Below are 19,647 nucleotides of genomic sequence, written 5' to 3'. Positions count from 1 at the left end.
AGCTTCTCAATAAATATATACGAATAGAAAAGAATAGATGGGTCACATGAGCAACTCAGGATAAATAATTAAGGCTCTAAAGCTGCCTTCAGTTTGCAGACCATGGGGTGAACTTTCATGCTGAGAAAAGCAGCAAATAACTACAGAGGCCTCCTGGTGAGTTACAGTCTGATTTTGTTTTGTGGGGTCCCTATCTGTGATATGGAGGGGGCTCAAGGGGACCCCACTATTCTCCTGTCCAGGGCAAAAAGCAAGATGTCACACTGCCCACCTGAGGTTCTTACTCTGTTTTTAATGCCCTGTTTGTCTTCTCTTTGTAGGTCTTGTCTTGCCTTTGGATTCATTTTTACTGTCCCTTTTTTGTCCTTTGTACTTTCTGTGTTAACTGGTTTATTTTGGATTTTGGGCAACTGAACTGACAGATGGTGTGAGTAATAAGACTAGCAAGCCTAATAGCCCTGTGTTCTAAAGGATTTTAATAAACTTTACTACCCTATAATCACCAAGTTGCCTCCAAATATGCTGTGAAATTAAACAGCCCAGGGTACTTTTGATTCCCAGATAGCCTGGACAATGGTTAATATCACCTTTCACCTTTGTTAAGCCCAGACACCCAGATCAGATTGGATACATCTTTCCTTAGGCTGAAGCAACTCCCAACCTGCCCCCATAGATGAAGGTCTGTATGGTCTGCAACAGGCAAGATGGTCAAGCCCTGGTTGTCAGCAGACGGACCTTCAAGAACTGTAGCAAAGACCAATGAGCCCCTCTGAAAAACCATTCTAGAGTACTCACAGCAGGAAGAGTCCCTCCTGCCTCCTTATAACCATCTTTACCCTCTTCACCTCAACCTCCACCTTTGTCACCCCAGTGACAAAGACCCCACTCTGCCTGCCCATCTGCACCTACCCCTACCCCACCATCTAGTTCTTTCCTACCTCCACCTATCTCATCCCCACCCCAGCTCTTCCATACCTCCCGATCATTTCCCCTCTCCATATCCCCCAGGGAATTCCATAAGGCTCTCCTGACTTCTGGTTCTGGGGTGGCACCTCCTTCAGTCCTCAATCCCCTATTTCCTGACAAACATTATTTGTGTGTCCCTTTCTCCACCACAGATCTCTACAACTGGGAGAACCAGAACCCCCCCTTTCAGCACTAGCCTTGATTCCTTAATACCTCTAATTGATTTCATCTTTTTCAGCCATCTCCCCATATGGAACGACTGTCAGCAGATTCTCCATACCCTCTTCACTGCCAAAGAAAGAAAATGGATTCTCATGAAAGCAACTGAAGTGCTCCCCAGAATAGCTTCAATGGCTGAGAACCAGAGATCACAAGTGATTGACTGTGCTCTGCCAAGGAGAATCCAATAGGACTACAATACAGAGAAAGGCAAGAGATCACTCAGGGAATACCACCAAGTTCTGCTAGAAGGGATGAAACAGGCAGTGTCTAAAGTAATAGATGTGAACAGGGCCCAGATGAATCACCTTCAGCTTCCCTGGAGGGCCTCCTGGATACCTATCAGTTCTAGAGCACCTGGCAAATCTCAAGGCAATTAATCTGGTCTTTGTTACTCAGTCAGCTCCTGACATACATAGAAAGATGGATGGGCTTGCAGGAAAAAATCAGGTCACAACTATTACAGATAGCCCAGAAAGTGTTTGATGGCAGAGACAGCAAAGAAGATCTTCTGGTAAAGAAGAAGGGGCATGCCATCATGGCTGCCCCAGCCACTTTCAACTCTGCCCATGAACACTATGATAAAAACGGGAGACCTTTACAAAAGGACCAAAGCACCTACTGCAAAGAAATGGGTCACTAAAAAAATGAATGCCCACAAGGGGTAGAATCCATTTACCCAACTATCCCAAACCCCTATACTTTGCTCAGTTTATTACCACCAGAGCATAAAGTTTATACTGTATTGGACTTAAAAGATGCATTCTTCTCCACCCCCTTGTCAGAAATTAAATCAACCCAAATTCGAATTTAAATGGGCTGACCCTGAGCTGGGGATATCAGACAACTAACCTGGACCAGACAGCCTCAAAGGTTCAAAAACTTCCATCTTCAATGAAGCACTCAACCAGGATTTAAGTCTCTTCCCTGAGGTAAGCTTGCTTGAATATGTAGATGATTTATTATTGGCTGCTAAAGATGAAGAGGACTGTTTGAGAGCCACCACAGGCCTTTTGGAAACTCTAGCCCATTTAGGCTATAGTTATTAAAACAAACAAACAAAAAACAAATTTGCTCAACCCAGGTTACTTACTTGGAATATGAGCTAAGAGAAGGGAAAAGACTGTTGTCCCAGTCTCACATTAGAACAGATTCTAACTGTAACAGCTCCACATGCTGTGGAAGCCCTGCTGAGAGATACTACCAATAGGGTGTCTAATGCCCATCTGATCCACTACCAAGCCCATCTTTTAGATAATGACAAAGTGACTTTTGATAAATCCTTGTCCATCAATCCTGCCACCCTGTTGCCAGATGAGGGCCTGAAAAGCCCATCCATGACTACCTAGAGATTCTGAACATCATCCAAGGTATAAGACCTGACCTGACCTGAGAGTGTCCATCTCACTACCAGAGACGCAGATCTCTATACGGATGGTAACAGCCTCATTCGAGAAGGACCAGGTATGCAGAGGTAATGGTCGTCACCAGCCAGAAGGAGGTCATCTGGGAACAAGCTTTGCCCAGGGGCACATCTGCCCAGAGTGCAGAAAAAAAAAAAAAATTGCTCTGACACAGGATTTAAGATGGCTGAAGGAAAAAAATGTGAATATCTACACAGACAGCCAATATGCATTTGCCATGGCTCATGTTCATGGACAGATATCTAAACAGAGGAGCTTACTCACCTTAGAGGGAAAGACTATTAAGAATAAATATGAAATTATCCAGTTGCTAGAGGCCATCTGGCTACCATGAACTGGCCATTATTCACTGGCCAGGAAACCAAAAAGACAAAACCCCAAACACAAGGTAACAAACAAACATGTAGATCAAGTTGCCAAAGAGGCTGCTCTAAGGGAACCCAAAACCCAGCCTGCCCTGGAACTGTCTGCTGTCCCTGAGCCTCCACTCTGCCTCTATGAAGATGTATCTGAGTACAATACAGAAAAGATCAAGCTATATTCTGACTTGGGGACTCAGGAGAACAACACAGATGGTAGATTTGCCTGACAGAAGAATCTGCATGCTGAAGACACTGGGCCCAAACTGGCTAACTACACTGCATCAAGCCATGCACTTGTCACCTAAAAAGATCTCAGAACTCATCTCCCCTCATCTTTGGCTACCTGGACACCGAGAAAAACTTCAGAGCATTTCAGGCCACTGTTATGATAAATCTTTCTGCCAAAAGCCACCCGAGCCCTACCGCAACATGGATGGACAAAATAATACACAGAGACTTATATCAGGTACAAATGCTGCTTGGCCAATGACCAGGATTTCTCATCTGTTAGTTCAGTCTTAATTATCATAAATCTATATATATTTTTATAAGACTTATCTTATTTAGGATGCCTTCCTCATCCCAGGATCACATGGTGTCTCCAGAGCAGAGACCAGGAGGAAGAGAGAAGGGGCCCATTTCCTTCTTGCTCTTGTTTATGAGTCTCCCTGCTATGTCACTTCCAGCGTGGATCACCACTTCTTTACTACATTTCCCAGAATCCTCCTTGACTCCTAGTCCCACCTAACTTGCTGCCTCATTGGCCAAACAGTGCTTTATTCAACAATCAATAAGATAAACATACACAGAAGTACCTCCCCCATCATCTCCTCTTTTCTGTCTAAATAAAAAGAAGGGTAACTTATCTTTTATAATAACTGAAGAAAAGCATAACCATAACTATCTCTCTTCAACTCCATCAAAGACCACAGAAGGATAATATATAAACTCTAGAATTGACAGAGACATCTTGCTACCTGGACAGTCACCCAAGGTTCCTCTGTAACGTTGGGGCATCCATCTTCAGCCTATAGGCCACAGTGTGTCTCTAGCACACTTCTCCATTTCAACGGGAACCCTTCAGTACTGTTCATCTTGTTTTGTAAGTTCAGCAGTCACTTTCTTGTAGGTCCTGCATGTCCAGTTTATACAGCAACAAACTGTCCAGGAAAGAGCAGTTTCTTGCCCAAATGGCTAATCATGTCATGTTGAAAGCAAATTCCATAATGAGTTTCTTCGATGCCCATCCTCCTTTCTGACGTAATTGGTGTGCCAGGAGCAGTTGTGTCTCACTGCCAAGAAAAACCCTATACCATTTAAATGCCATATATTCTGTCAGTTTTTGAAAGGTTTGAAGAATACCTATCCATCTCAAATATATCTCTGTATATCTAGAAAACCTAACTAACCTAATTATAAGTTCTGACTATTATAGGTGACTATATAGCCTGTATTTAATTATGTATATCATTTAAAAAGGTATGTATAAATACAATACCTAAACAAGAGAAGACATATACATATCACAAAATTGACCTTAAAGTTGTATCAATAAATGAAAACCCATACCAATACAAAGTATTCATTCCTATATCCATCCTATTCCCCCCTTTTTTTTCTTTAAAAAGAGATTGACTATGCCCATTACCATTTATAACCAACCCCATTTAAATGAAAATAAACATTTATAAACAATATTTGGGAATTTGGGCGTCGTTCATTCTAAACTGCTTCCTGCTGATTGGGGGCGATGTCCGTACCATGGGGATCATGATAAAACACAGAAATCTGACCAAGTCCTTGTTTTTGTTGTCTGCAAGGCTGCATCATCTCAGCTGTTTTGGATGTAGGATCAGTTGGGTCACTGCTTCAGGGGGTCTTGCTTGATCAAACCATATTAGTCTGGAAGGAATCCACAGCTTTTCATTTTCTGTGGAAACACAAGCAAAAACTTTTTTCCCAAGTAGCCTGTCCTTAGACTTAAACTTTGAAGTCAAAGCATTTTTAAAATGTGTAAGTTGGATTAATTTAGCAGTATTTATAATCAAATGTATTTAGCAGCAGTAACTCTTTCCTCAGCAATCAAACAATTTTAAGACAACAATATAGCATATAGTATCCAGACTCTCTGTGTATTTTTTATCTTTAGGTGGCTTCTTTATTATTCTATTTCTATTTTGTTTCTTTTTTCCTGAGACAGGGTGGAAATCCAACTGCCTTTTGAAGTGCTGGGATTAAAGGTGTGTGCCACCACACCTAGCTACTCTATTTTTTCCTGTTACTTTTTCTTTTACAAGCCTACATATATTTTTTTAATGCAGTTTAAGCCTTTAGAGGTTTTTCTTTTCCTGGATCTGTCTTTATCATCTCGGTAGTGTCAAGTCCAACCTCCAAGAGCACCGGGACGACGTGAGCATATGGAAGCTGCTCAGATGCCTCTCAGCGGCCCAATAGGGCCGGCTATGGCGGCAGGTCTCCCACTTCCTCTGGGAACCTTGGGGCATGGGGTCATCCCACTCCTGACACCATTCTATTACGATAAATCTTTCCGCCAAAAGCCACCCGAACCCTACTGCCACGGAGATGGACAAAATAACACACAGAGACTTATATTAGGTACAAATGCTGCTTGGCCAATGACTAGGATTTCTCATCTGTTAGCTCAGTCTTAGTTATCATAAATCTATATATTTTTTATAAGACTTATCTTATTTAGGATGCCTTCCATTGGTGTCCTCATCTCGGGATCACATGGTGACTCTGGAGGAAGAGAGAAGGGGTCCACTTCCTTCTTGCCCTTGTTTATGAGTCTCCCTGCTATGTCACTTCCAGCGTGGATCACCACTTCTTTACTACATTTCCCAGAATCCTCCTTGACTCCTAGTCCCACCTAACTTGCTGCCTCATTGGCCAAACAGTACTTTATTTATCATCCAGTAAGACAAACACATACACAGAAGCACTTCCCCCCATCAGGCCACTGCCCAGCCTGTGCCCAGGTAAATACAAAGAAGGACATACTTCCCCCAGGCCAACGGAGTCAGCTACAGTACCTGGTGAATTTTGAGAAATGGACTCCACTGAAGTCAAGCCAGGTCTGTATGGCTACAAATATCTGCTAGTCTTTGTCAATACCATCATACAGGCTGGGTAAAGGCCTTTCCATCCTGAACAGAAATGGTCCAAGTTGTAGTTAAGAAACTAATAATGGAAATTATTCCCAGATTTGGCTTTCCCATATCTCTGGGGTTGAAGAATGGCCTGATCTTCACAGCCAAATTTTCACAATTGCTTTGTAAGATTCTTAACATAAATTGGTAACTTTGTTGTATGTATCATCCTCACAGCTCAGGAAAAGTAAAGAGAATGAACAGAACTTTAAAGGAGATGTTAACTAAATATACTCTTGAAACTGGTGGTAATTGGTTTGACCTTTTGCCGTATGCAAAAGGTTCAACCCCACATGAAATAAATAGTCTCTTCACAACCACCTCCCAGGATCCCTTGGTACATGCCGGCCTGGTATCAGAATGCTCCACTCCAATCTCTGAGTCCTTAAAAGGATTGCAATTAACTTTGGATTTAGATTCTCCCTCAGGTCCAGGTTGCTCAACCTGTTGGGTACTGCCAACCTGATCACTGATCCAGCCTGGAGATGTTGTATTAGTCCAACACTTCAAAACTGACTAGCTTGAACATAGATGGAAAAGACCTTACATCGTGATTCTCTGGACTCCTACTGCTGTTAAAGTCGCTAGTATTTCTGCCTGGTTTTATCACTCACACTTCAAGAAGGCACCTGAGGAACCCACGGAAGAGGAGCCCAACACCCAGAGATCAAAAGTGACTGAAAAATGACTGTTAAAAATCAAACTTTCTAAAGTTTGACTGTCTAATATAACTTTGTGTTCTTGCTGTTGAAATTTGCATAATTGTCCTATGGCTAACAGTTTTGCTGCAAACAGAACTTAAATGTATCTTGACAGGGGAAATAAAAGGCACCCCATTAAAGGAAACACCCTGATATTGTCTTGCCATGTAAAATATTGCCTTTATCCACCAGATAAACAATTCTAGAATCATTGCTGCTCCACAATATTATTGAGACACCCCCCATCAATGATCTGACAATGAAATGTAAGTCAGGAGGGAATAAAGAACCGGCCTGATTCCATTTTGAAGACAGGAGCCATTATGCTGTGTTGTTAAAAATAAGTTTCTATTTACTAAATTGCTCTGTTTCCTGGAACCTGACCTTCCCCAACCAATGACCTTGACTTGTTTTTGAGAATATTCTGACCTTTCCTGTCCATGCCCAAACCCTCCCTCCCTAATCACATGTTGACCACATGATTTTTCTGAATTTTTTTCCTGTATTTCCTTGTATTGCCCCATTGACTCTCTTCTGTAAAACTACTCATGATTTTACTCTTTAAAAGGGGCCCAAGAAATGGATTTGGGGCTGCTCTCTTTAACCTGAGTTTGGAGGCAGTCGCTGGCCAGCTCTTGGGGACACCCAATTAAAAAAACAAAAAAAAAAAAAATCAAGCTTGTTTCAAATTTGACTCAAACTGTGATAATAGTCTTATTCTCACTGTTGGATTAACACTTATAACTACTGTAATAAGTGTACTGACAAAGAAAACCTTTAACCTCAGAGAACAGAAAGATGATGCAACAATTAAAAAGAATTACACACATGATTGGTCCTTCCTTATCTTAGTATCCTATCTGATGGGCTAGCAAAAAGTATAGCCTGGCAAAGATGTTCCAAGGTACTATCTTTCCAAATATGCAGTATAAACTCTTTTCATGGCTCTGAAAGCTTATCTTTCAAATATTGTTGGTAAACATAATTATCTTCTTACTTTGTAATAAACAACTGTCCAGGTACTGAATATATGCATTTCATCTATGCATATAGATGTTTCCCCTGGCTCTCTTTTTTCCACAATGAAATGATGTAATGGATTTAGTTTTGCTCATGTAACAATCTGGACCCATTTCACTATGACTGACTTTTTCCACTTTTTTAAATTAAAATATAATCACAACATCCCCCACGTTACTTTCTTCCCGCCAACTCCTTCCATGTATATCTCTCCATCACCACCTCTCAAATCCATGGTCTCTTTTTCTTTAATTATGTAACTAACATCTTTTCAATTTTTTTCTATTTCTTATTCAACATATAGTAAACTTTATATGTAGTAGGCATGAAACCATAGTTTATAGTACAAGGGGAGAGCAGCTTTATCTAACTTATTTCCAAAACACTTGCTAAAGGCATTTATAGTTTATTGGTACCTCCTTCACCCCCATGGGGTACCATTGAATCAGAGTCTATAAAAATAGGACATATCTTATGAAAATTCATAGCTCTTATGTTATTTTCTTATGAGGAGGTACTTAACACATGACCACAATTACTCTCTGTCATAGTCTAGGTATGTTTTTCTCCCAAGGACTCATGTACCACAGGCTTAGTTGCCAGAGTCTGCCATTAGTGGGAAGTAGTAGCCAGGTGGTTAAGTTATGTCATAATGTTAAGTTATGTCACTGAATTGGAATGCCCTTTCAATGAAATATTTGGACTCCTTTTCTCTGCCTCTTTGCTTCCACAAAATGAACAACTTTCTTATATACTCATCATAAAATTAAAAGCGACAGAACCAACAGACCAAGGCTGAAACCTCTGAAACCATGAGCCAAAATGAACCTTCCCACCACATAAATTATTTATGTCAGGAATTTTTGGCACAGTTATAGAAAACTAAGGCATTCTTCTATTGTACTGTAAAAGTATTAGAACCAGAGATGATTTCTTGTTCTATATTATAGTTCTTAAAATTCCAAACTATAATGTAGATATATAATGAACACAGTTTCATTTTTTTAATCCTGTGAAAGCAACAATTCTGATTCTATTTCCTTTGATATTACATTTAATCAAATATAATCACTGGCCACTTGTTTGCTTATTAAAATGTTTCTATAGTTTAGCATCAAACAGCTTGCTTTTCTATTTACCCCAAATAATGCCTAGTTATACTACCTAACCATTTTTCTTTTTTTTCAAGACAGGGTTTCTCTTTGTAGCTTTGTAGACTAGGCTGGCCTCGAACTCACATAGATCCACCTGCCTCTGACTCCCAAGTGCTGGGATTAAAAGTGTGCACCACCACCATCCAGCTAACTTTAACCATTTTTCTTAAGAATTATTTCTTAGATTTGATCCTTAACCTAATCTCAATTTTCTCTTTTGCAGGGCTCTCCAGCTATTCCTTCCTCTTGTTTACAACACCTTAGCTGTTTCCTGGCCATCGTAATAATAGCTTACATCCAACCCTTCAGGTTTTCTTAACTGCATCTAGTGAAGATCACTGTTTGACTTTGAAAGCTGGAACAGCAACATTGCTAGTTCTCTTAAAAGCATCCCATTTTAGTATTCTACATCTATCAGTTTGGTAAGTACACTTACTGAACGCTTTGTGTCATGAACTAAATAAAGCAATAGGAAACAAATAATAAATATATGCTCTTTTTCTAACAATTATGTTGTTTAAACAAGGTCTCACTACATTGCACTGACTAGCCCAAAATTCATCATGTAGATCAGACTGGATCTGAACTCAGCGATCTGCCTGCCTCTGTCTCTGCCTCCCAAATGCAGAGATTAAAAGCACGTACTACCATACCCAGTGAAATATATGTTCTTTTTTTAAAAAAAAAAAGAAAGAAAAAGAATGCTTCGGAGTAAAGTACAGAGATAAGATACAAGCAAAAAAGCAAATAATAAGGACCAAGCCTATAGTATTTAGTTGGGATTTTAATTTCACACAGTTCAAATCTGCCCCAGAGAGCTGTGTGACAATAGAATTCAAGGTTTCCTCACTTGTAAAATGGAGATAAACCCCTCTACCTATTCATTATTGGACAGAGGGCTTTGGCAATACATGAACGGCAATCTACAGCTCATATACAATATTGATAATAAGGCAGCTTCTTCCACAGATGATTCCTAGGCTGGATCTTAACCAATGGATAGGAAGAAGATATTAAGACTGAATCTATGAGAAAGGTGGATTCCACAGTTACACTGAATATTCTCCACAATTCAATCTCTACTTACCTTGGCAATTTCACTCTTGAATCTCCTAAACAAAAGTTCTCCTATATCCAGACTGATTTATTCACTGATCTCTTAGAAATACACTTTACTAATTTTCTTCTTGCTATTATGGCTAAATCAATACTGACCCCTGATCCTGGCACTAAAGCCTTGTCCTTTCTGTAAAGCCACTAAGTTCAACCTTCTAAACTATCAGAAGGGCCCTTAGCTCTACACTTTGACCTTTTCCAGTATGGCATCTAGAATGGTTTATCTTTATTGCCAATTGTATTTTAAATGACCTAGGAAGCAAACTTTTGGCCATGTTTATGAGAGTGTTCCTGAAAACCTTAACAGAAAGGAAGACTTGTCCTGAAGGGAGGTAGACCCACTCTATGACCTGGGATCTAGACTGAATAAAAAGGAGGGGGGGAGAATGAGCAGAACACCAGCATTCTTTTTCCCTTCTAACTGTAGAGGGAGTATGACTAGCCACCTCAAGTTCCTGCTGTTGGGCCTTTACTGCCATGATAGATATTGCCCTCAAACTATAAACCAAAATATACCCTTCCTTTCTTCCTTAAATTGTTTTTGTCCATATTTTGCCAGAGTAATGAAAAAAATAACATAGAGTCAGACTAGCATGCTCTTCCACACATATCTCTGCCTTTGCCTTCCTGCTACATATATACCTCACAGTCCTTAACCACATGAACATATGCAATGAGATTTAACCCTGTGCATGTGAATACTATGTCTCTATTGTATTATAAATTCCACAAAGGTCTAAATTTTCTATAGCCAGAGAAAACAAAGCAAAGATATAGCACTATAGTCTCAAGTCTATTTAATAGATGTGGGAAGGAACAAATCAGAAAGCCATTAGCAACTGCAGTTAGCAGTTAGGGGAAGCACATGACTGAAAAATCGTAAGTAGTGTAATGTTCTGTTTTCAGGTTCTCACCTCAATGTGCCTGCAGATCTACCAATATCAAAATCTAAAAACTTTCCACAATGGATTTTCAAGTTATTTTTTGTTTTTTGTTTTTTTTTTTTTGCATGCATGCATGTATGCATGCATGCATCAAATCCCTCTAGAGAATAAGGCATGCTATAACAAAATAAAAGCCAGGGGGAAGGTTAGCAATCAACTTCTTAGGTACTGTGGTGGGAGGAAATATCTGGTACAGTAGAATCAACAGGTCTAGAGTAGAATCTTCTGAATCTTACTGGTCTTAGCTCTTGGGCAAGTCTTTAACTTCTCAGATAACTTCTCAATCCAATAGTATAGATTAAATACCTATCATTTAGTGGTTCTATAAGAACTAAAATAAGTCTATGTGACTATAAACAGAGACTTATTTAGCCAGGACAAAATATAAAATACAAGTACAAAATATATAGCAATTAGCACACTTCCAGAAAGATACTTTCTTACTTATTCTTTATTAAAGTATTGTGTTAACTATCCTTTCCTTTGAAAGGCCTCTAAAGACTGTAAGGAAATGGACTGTTTCTTCCTCCCTTTCTAAAGATAGCAGATTGCAAGTAACTTGTTGAAACCCACTGAGCCCTTATGTCTGAATAGTGGACCCCAATATTACTCAGTTGCAGTAGAACTGCCTTTGCACTCAATCTCTGGTACAGAAAATAAAAGTTAGATTAGTCTTGTCATGTTGCTTAGAGCAATGAATCTGCACAACTTGGGATTTCTAGATTTCTAGATGTTATATAGGAAAAAGTGAGATCCTTCAAGTACAACCAAGCTGAACTTGTTCGTAAAGGATAAAAATGAACTGTTCAACCTTTGAAACATAAGATTATGACTACTGCCTTTAATAATTCTTTAGATCACCAGCCAATCAAAAACTGGCAGAAACTTGGGGACCAGAGAGAAGCTCAGCAGTTAAGCATTTGCTGCTATTGCAAGGACCTGGGTTCATTTCCCAGTACCCACTCAGATAGCTCACAACTACCTATAATTTTAGTTCCAGACTTTTAGCACTCTCTCTGGCTTCTGTGAATGCCAGGCACATATATGGTATACATACTAATACAGGCAAAACACTCATACAGATAAAAATTTTAAACATCTTTTTAAAAATGATAGAAATCATTTAAAATAACATGAGAAATGAGCCCAAGTACAAAAGCAAACAGTCTTCTGAAGTCAAAGACTGCCAAGACATTCCTTACAATGATGAGGAAGTAAGCACAGGACAAAGGTCACACTACATGCCATTTCCTTTTCACTCCTTGGACAGTCATTTCATTGTTGTGATTTTCCTATGACTGTGGGTTTGTTTGTCTCTTTTTTCAGTAGGTTCAATTGCTTTACAAAACTGCAAATATCCAAGATTCGTTTCTGACACTACTCTGGCTCAAAAAAGTAATCATACACATATTCACCCAATTAAACCAGACAATGCTGCCTATATACAGAATTGTATACTTAGAACCAGAGGCTTCTCATATTTCTCCTGTAGACAGAAAGACTCCTATGCCACTACCAAAATTACCCCCAAGTTTTTAGTGGTAATGGCTGGCTTCTTCCCTGTGTATCTTCGTGATGTCACCATGAAGACCCTGAGACCTGTGTGTATCTTCATGATGTCACCATGAAAGCTCTGGGAAGTGGTAAACCTTTCCTCATTTACTGAATGAACAAATTTCCAATGATTGTTTTTTGACAAATTCAATCCTAAATTAGTAATTACTTTTTCCTAGAAGTTCATGATTTGCATCAATGTGATGGTTAATCTTGGGTTTGCAATTTGACTGGATCTGGAATCAATTAAGAGACTAGCCATAAACAAACATATAAGGAATTTTCTGGATCAGGTTATTTCAAGTGGAAAGACCCACCCTAAACTGTAGGCGATACCATGGATATGCAGTCCAGGTGGAAAGCTTGCTTTTTAAAGCTTTAGTTCCTTCACACTTCCTTGGTAAGTTTAATCACCCAGTTGCTTGAGTCCATTTATCCTACTGCTGCTGCCTAGTTGCTACAACATTTCTTCCCTGCTATCAGAACCCAGTGTCTTGGGGCTTCCAATATGGACTAAAAGCCAGTGGCTCTCCAGAAATCCTCCAGATCTTCAGCAACAGGTTGGATCTGCTGAGGCATTCAACCTCATGGGCTGAGTAACTACCAGGTTCTCAACCTCCTCACTGTTGGACTACTTAGACCCATCTAATAAATCTCCTTTTAATATACATACTCATTCTATTGATTCTAGTCCTCTACACTTATGAAAGTTCCAGAAGCCACTCAATGGATAAATTCATTCTCTATTTTTTAAAGAAATAACTACAACACAGAAATTAAACTGCTTTGTGTAAGAGCATGTTAATTAGATATAATTTAATCTCTTATTTAGTCTCTGGGCACTTTCCCTAGCTCTAATGCTTGATGGAAATACTAAGAGTAGAAACTTTAGATCTGTAAGAAAATTGCTTAGAAATTAGACAATGCCCATTAAAATGCCCAGAGGTTCAAACAGTGATATTATGTTGAATTTAGTGCTTAAACAAGAATAATAATATCAGGAATCTGCTCTCATCGGAAGACCCTGGAAATACTGTAATACCACTGCAAAGAGACTATATCATTAGGTCCTTACCATTAGGCAAAAAACAACCTCAAACATCATAAAAAGTAGTATCATGCAAGTATATTTAAAGAACTAGATGTCATTATGTACTTGCAAAGCAATCAGAAAGGTGTATCTCAACTGATCCTAAGAAGAGAAGATGAAAAGTACACACAAAAAAATGGACTTTTATTTAAAGATCTGAGGCTGCTGAGTGAGATGGCTCAGTGGGCACAAGCACTTGCCACCAACTCTGACAACCTGAGTTCAATCCCTGGGACCCACATGATAGAAGGAAAAAACTGACTCCTGAAAGTTGTCCTCTGAGTTCTACAGGCCTCCTTGCCCCTCACACAAATAACTAAATAAATGCAATAAAAATTCAATTTCTACCATGCTAGCCTAAAAAGTAAATAAATATTGAGAGAATAGTTTTCTAAAATAGGACAAATTCAAACACTTGAGCATATTGAAAAGTCTTTGAGCAAAAGTTTTTGAGTTTATCTTAGGTTTTCTATTGCTATGACAAAACACTGTAACACAAGCAACTAAGGGATGAAGTGATTTATTTAATCTTACACTTTCAGGTAACATTCCATCATAAAGAGAACTCCATCAGGAGCCTGGACGTAGCAACTACAGTAGCGCTACTTACTGGCTTGCTCATCCTGCTTCCTTACAATCTAGGACCACGTGCCCAGGGTGGCACTGCCCACCGTGAGCTGATCATCAAACATCAATATCAATCAAGAAAATGCTCCACAGGCCTGCCTACGGGCAATCTGATAGAGGTATTTTCTCAATTGAGGTTCCTTTTCCCAGATAACTCTATCTTCTGCCAAGTTGACAAATGAAATAAAAAATAAAATCAACCAGCACTGAGCTTCTGTATAAACCACAAAGATTAGCAGTGTGTTACTCCCATAAATAAGACCAACTTCCAATTTTCTCCCAACAGGAAGACAAAAAGTATGACTAATTCTGAAAGTTGTGTTTTATACAGAACACTCTATCAGTAGTGATTAAGTTATTGCAAACTTCCAGATGAGAAAAGTTGACAGAATATTCTAAGTAGAATAAAAATCCACAGTAACCAATGATTTATTCAACTCTTGGAATACTGTATTTAGCAGAACTTACTGGGGTCAGTCTAACCATTCATTCACTAATGATAACAATAATAGCAAATACACATTGCTTACCATATGTCAAGACAATGTTCTAAATATTTCTCAGGGCGTAACTGGCTTCATCCTAACACTATATGTCAAACACAATGCACTTCATAACCATCTCCACTCTACAGACAAGAACCTATAGCATACATCAGTTAAATTACTCTGCCAATGAATTAAAACCAACCAGACAGACTGACAGACAAACTGGTAAGTTGTTAGATAAAAACTTGGCCATAAGTAGTTAACCCTAAACCTAAAAATAGTCCAAGGGAGACAACAGCACTATGTAGTCATGTTTAAAGGCCAGTCTGGCGCCGGGCGGTGGTGGCGCATGCCTTTAATCCCAGCACTCGGGAGGCAGAGGCAGGCGGATCTCTGTGAGTTCAAGGCCAGCCTGGTCTCCAGAGCGAGTGCTAGGATAGGTTCCAAAGCTACACAGAGAAACCCTGTCTCGAAAAACCAAAACAATAATAATAATAATAATAATAATAATAATAATAATAATAATAATAATAATGCCAGTCTGGCCATGAGCAGCGGTGAGGAAGACACAGCAGGGCTGAGTGGGAATTTTCCTGTCAGAATCACATTTAGTATTTAAAGAATTGTTTAATCCATACTGAATCCATATCCCTAAAAATGAAACTAGAAAATAGCCTTTTCGTTTTAATTCATTATAAAAAAAAATGTAAAAACAAAACAAGCCCAAGTAATTCTGGGGTGGCGCTAGGTCTGGAAACTTCTGTAGTGGGTATCCTCCTGCTTTAGCATTCCAGTTGACACTGTAAACTAATTTCCCAGAAATGCAGACAGGGACCCTAGCACCAGGGAAATTGCTATGCATTCAGAAAACCACGCCGTTTACCGCTCTCGTTTTTACCTGAACGGGCCCTCATATAAACAAGGATGATCCAGGCAACTGAATAACGGATGTGGCGTCCACTACAGGCTGTCTAAGCAGCGGCCGTTCGTCTAGACTTTTCTATTACTACCAGCAAACAGAAACCCTTCCTGGCCCTAAATGCCTGCGGCACTTTCCCTGGGTTGTGAGGCCGAGTCCCAGGGTCCGTTATCTAGCTAACAAAGGATGCCAATGGGCTCTTTCGTCGTGCCCGACGGCGTTCTTGGAAGCAACTTGGTCGGGCCGGCCTGCTCTCCAGCCAGTAAACCTGGCTCCGCAAAACCAACGAGCTCAGCAATGACTCCCTCCACGTCCCGCGCCTACCCGAGGGTCCTCTCGTCAGGTTGATCTCTTCCTCCGTAACTATATAATCCACCCGTCCGTTCATGTCTGACGGCTCACCGGGCGGAAGCCCGGGGTCAGCTGGAGCTCCGCGCAGGTGAAGGTGAATCAAGCTCCGCGCCGCGTCCCCAGCATAGCTTTTACAGTTTCCTAAGCCGCCGGACCGGAAGAGGAAACCGCGGGCACTGGGAGCGCCAAGGATGCTGGGAGTGGTGGTTCTCCGCGCCCACCAGCGTTTTCCGTTACCTCGCCCCATTCCCAAGGCAGATCCTGGGGTGCCATGAGTAAGGCACAATGCTCACCTACCTTGGGAAAGCATGTGGGAAGGAGGGCACGGAAAGAGGGTAATAAAGTTATGGTTCGTAATTAGATTGATACTGTTGATATTTTAAATAAAATCTCAAAATATCCACAAATGTAAAAAAAAAAAAAAAAAAAACAGGAGGATTTTATCTTATGAGCTTCAAACCATACTGGGAAAGGCATCACGGGCAAACTACTGGTGAGATTGCATATTTGGGCAGAAAGTTGTACCTTTTCCTTTTGTGTGACGTGGGTACAGCCCAATACATCCATGCCCCGTGTAAAAGAACTTGATAACACTGTGTCATGTTCATTCGCTGGCAGTTCACTCTGTGTTAATATAATTTATCTACAGGGGGAAAAAATACAACCTATCTCCCTCCCTCCCCCACCTCGTGTGTGTGTGTGTGTGTGTGTGTGTGTGTGTGTGTGTGTGTGTGTGTGTGTGTAGTGTTCACTGCTTAAAGCAAGGCACCTACACTGACACACATGACAGGAAACTGGAGCACCATACGACTGACAAGACACTTTGTTTAAAGTATTTGCTGCAATATATTCCTGGTTTGTGTCTTTAGCAGGCTTATCTAACTTAAGAAATGTGTATACATACAAAGATACAGAGAAGGGATTAATTAAATTATAGGCTTACTCAAGAAAAATACTCCAAAGCAGGGGTGGAGGGTGTGGAGGTGGGGGTGGAAATGTCATTTTTTTGACAAGATGATTGCAGGACTTAAGATGTGACATTCCTAGCCCTCTTGACTTTTGAAATAGGACATTCCAAACAGGTTGAAGGAATTTTCAAACATCAAAAGATAAAAAAAAAGCCTTAGGAACCAGGAAGGTGACCATAAATGTATATAGGGTGAAAAAAGGGATTGGTTACTGGAGATGTTAGAGAATTGAAGAGTGAATATCACCATAAAGGTATTCTACCTTACAGTTAAAAATCGAGCCAGCAACCACTGTTAATTAATCAAAACAAGTCAGAAGTGGATTCTATATGAATGAGACAGGATGGGAAGACAGGGAACCTATGAGACATGGGAGGGGCATCATCTCAGAGTCTGAGTAAAACCTCTTGCCAGATGAGCAAGGACTCTATCATAATTAACATTTGCTGCAAAGGCTACTGACATGTAATTAACATTTATTTTCTGCATAGATATTGTATGAAAAATTGGCAATGGCCTAAGCTTCAGATCTCAGTTTGTATGGCCCTGGGCAGGGCCTCATTTCTTTGTCTAGAAATTGCTTGAGAATCTCAAACCAAATGTAACTTTGTCTACAGAAATATATCCTACCCTCCTTTATGTTTGTAGGACTACACCCCTACTCTGTCGACTGTAATCCTGTCAGGTGACCCTTTACAACCACACAGTAGTAAGATAGTAACTTCAAACTGCACATAAACCTCACACATGACTCCTGCAAAAGCAATGAACACACATGCTTCTGAGAAGCCCATATCCATTCTCTCCACTGTGCCTTATTTTCTTCTGAGTGTGTCATTTCCTAATCCTCATCATGAGCATGAATTAAAATTACTTTAATAAAACTGTCACCTCTGCTATTAAACTGGCTGTCCTTGAAATTGATTTTCATTATCAAAGCCATGAATTCTGGTCTGGCCCAAGCTGAGTCCTTAACATTCTAGGGAACTGTTTGGGTTGCTGAGGGTGACATTAGGGGTCTGTACCTCCTTCACATCTACTCCCAAACACTGACAAGATGATCTCTAATTCATTCACCCAAACAAAACATGAAGGATGGAAAAAACAAAGACGATGCCAACTAGCCTTACCTCAGCATTCAGTTACCACTCTTCCACTTAGCTGATTTAAAGAAGAAATCTAACATCTCCAAACTCTGTTTCTCCATCTCTAAAAGGAAGTGATAATAGCTTCTTAAACTTTGTTTGAATGATTCAATTAAGTGAATTTTCTTTTCTTTTGGGGGGGGATTTGGTTTTTCAGTTTTGGTTTTAGAAGATGGGTTTCTCTGGGTAGCACTGGCTGTCCTGGAACTTAGTCCTTAGAGCATGCTGGCCTCAAAATCAGAGATCTGCCTGCTTCTGCCTCCTGGGTGTTGGGATTAAAGGCATGCACCACCACTGCCAAGCTCTAAAGTGAAAATTTCAAAATTATGTTTATACTCTTAAAACTCAATCAGATTGATTACCTTACTTGTAACATTCATTCCTCCACATACTTTCATAAGATGAGAGGATAAAGGGAATAAAATGATCATGAGGCAATTAAAATTGAAAAAAAGATACAAATAAGTGATACTGGAATGTCAAAAGATAAGAGATCAACTAAAAATTGGGAAAGGATCAAAATTCTCCGAAATTCTCAGGGGATCAATAAAAAATGTTTTTGATGCCTGGCGTTGGTGGCACACACCTTTAATCCAGCACCCGGGAGGCAGAGGCAGGCAGATCTCTCTGAGTTCAAGGCCAGCCTGGTCTCCAGAGCGAGTGCCAGAATAGGCTCCAAAGCTACACAGAGAAACCTTGTTTCGGAAAACCAAAAAAAAAAATGTTTTTGAAAAGAGAAAAGATGAGATCAGGTGCGTTCAGGGTGATATGGCCCTAGGCATATACCCCAAAGAAGCACATTCATACAAGGACATCTGTTCAGCTATGTTTATAGCAGCATTATTTGTAATAGCCAGAACCTGAAACCAACCGAGATGCCCTTCAACTGAAGAATGGATAGAGAAAATGTGGTACATTTACACAATGGAGTACTACTCAGCGGAAAAAAACAATGGGATATTGAAATTCGCAGGCAAATGGATGGAACTAGAAGAAACCATCCTGAGTGAAGGTAACCCAGTCACAAAAAGACAAACATGGTATGCACTCACTCATATATGGATTTCGCACATAGAGCAAAGGATTGCCAGCCTATAATCCACACCACCAGAGAAGCTAGGAAACAAGGAGGACCCTAAGAGAGACATACATGGTCCCCTGTAGAAGGGGAAAGGGACAAGATCTCCTGAGCAAATTGGGAGCATGGGGGAGGGGAGAGGGAGCTAGGAGAATGAGAAGGGGAGAAGAGGAGGGATGGGGAGGACATAAGGGAGCAGGAAGGTTGTGTAGGGGGAAGAATAGAGGAGAGCAAAATAAGAGATACCATAAGAGAGGGAGCCATTTATAGGTTTAAAGAGAAATTGGGCACTAGGGAAATGCCCAGAGATCTACTAGGATGACACCAACTAACCATCTAAGCAACAGAGGG

The 19,647-nt window shown here is 40.2% G+C and overlaps 1 protein-coding gene across 3 annotated transcripts in view; it reads right to left on the bottom strand.

Annotated features, from left to right (window-relative positions):
- The window catches only part of Synj2bp (synaptojanin 2 binding protein), a 37,380-nt gene extending 21,113 nt beyond the window's left edge, over positions 1 to 16,267 (bottom strand). Inside the window, exon 1 of one of the 3 annotated variants that reach the window (XM_027418421.2) lies at positions 16,079 to 16,267. In XM_027418421.2, coding sequence (XP_027274222.1) covers positions 16,079 to 16,142 — 64 coding nt within the window. In that variant the 5' untranslated portion in view covers positions 16,143 to 16,267. Of the gene's footprint in view, positions 1 to 2,037; positions 3,416 to 3,948; positions 4,011 to 16,078 lie in introns of those variants that run through there. The other 2 variants (XM_035445675.1, XM_035445676.1) reach the window with 2 other exon arrangements.
- Between the last annotated feature and the right edge of the window lie 3,380 nt (positions 16,268 to 19,647).

Source organism: Cricetulus griseus, chromosome 5 (assembly GCF_003668045.3).
Source record: "Cricetulus griseus strain 17A/GY chromosome 5, alternate assembly CriGri-PICRH-1.0, whole genome shotgun sequence".
NCBI lineage: Eukaryota > Metazoa > Chordata > Mammalia > Rodentia > Cricetidae > Cricetulus > Cricetulus griseus.
Note: the sequence above shows the minus strand (reverse complement) of the source record. Positions and strands in the feature narration are given on the sequence as shown.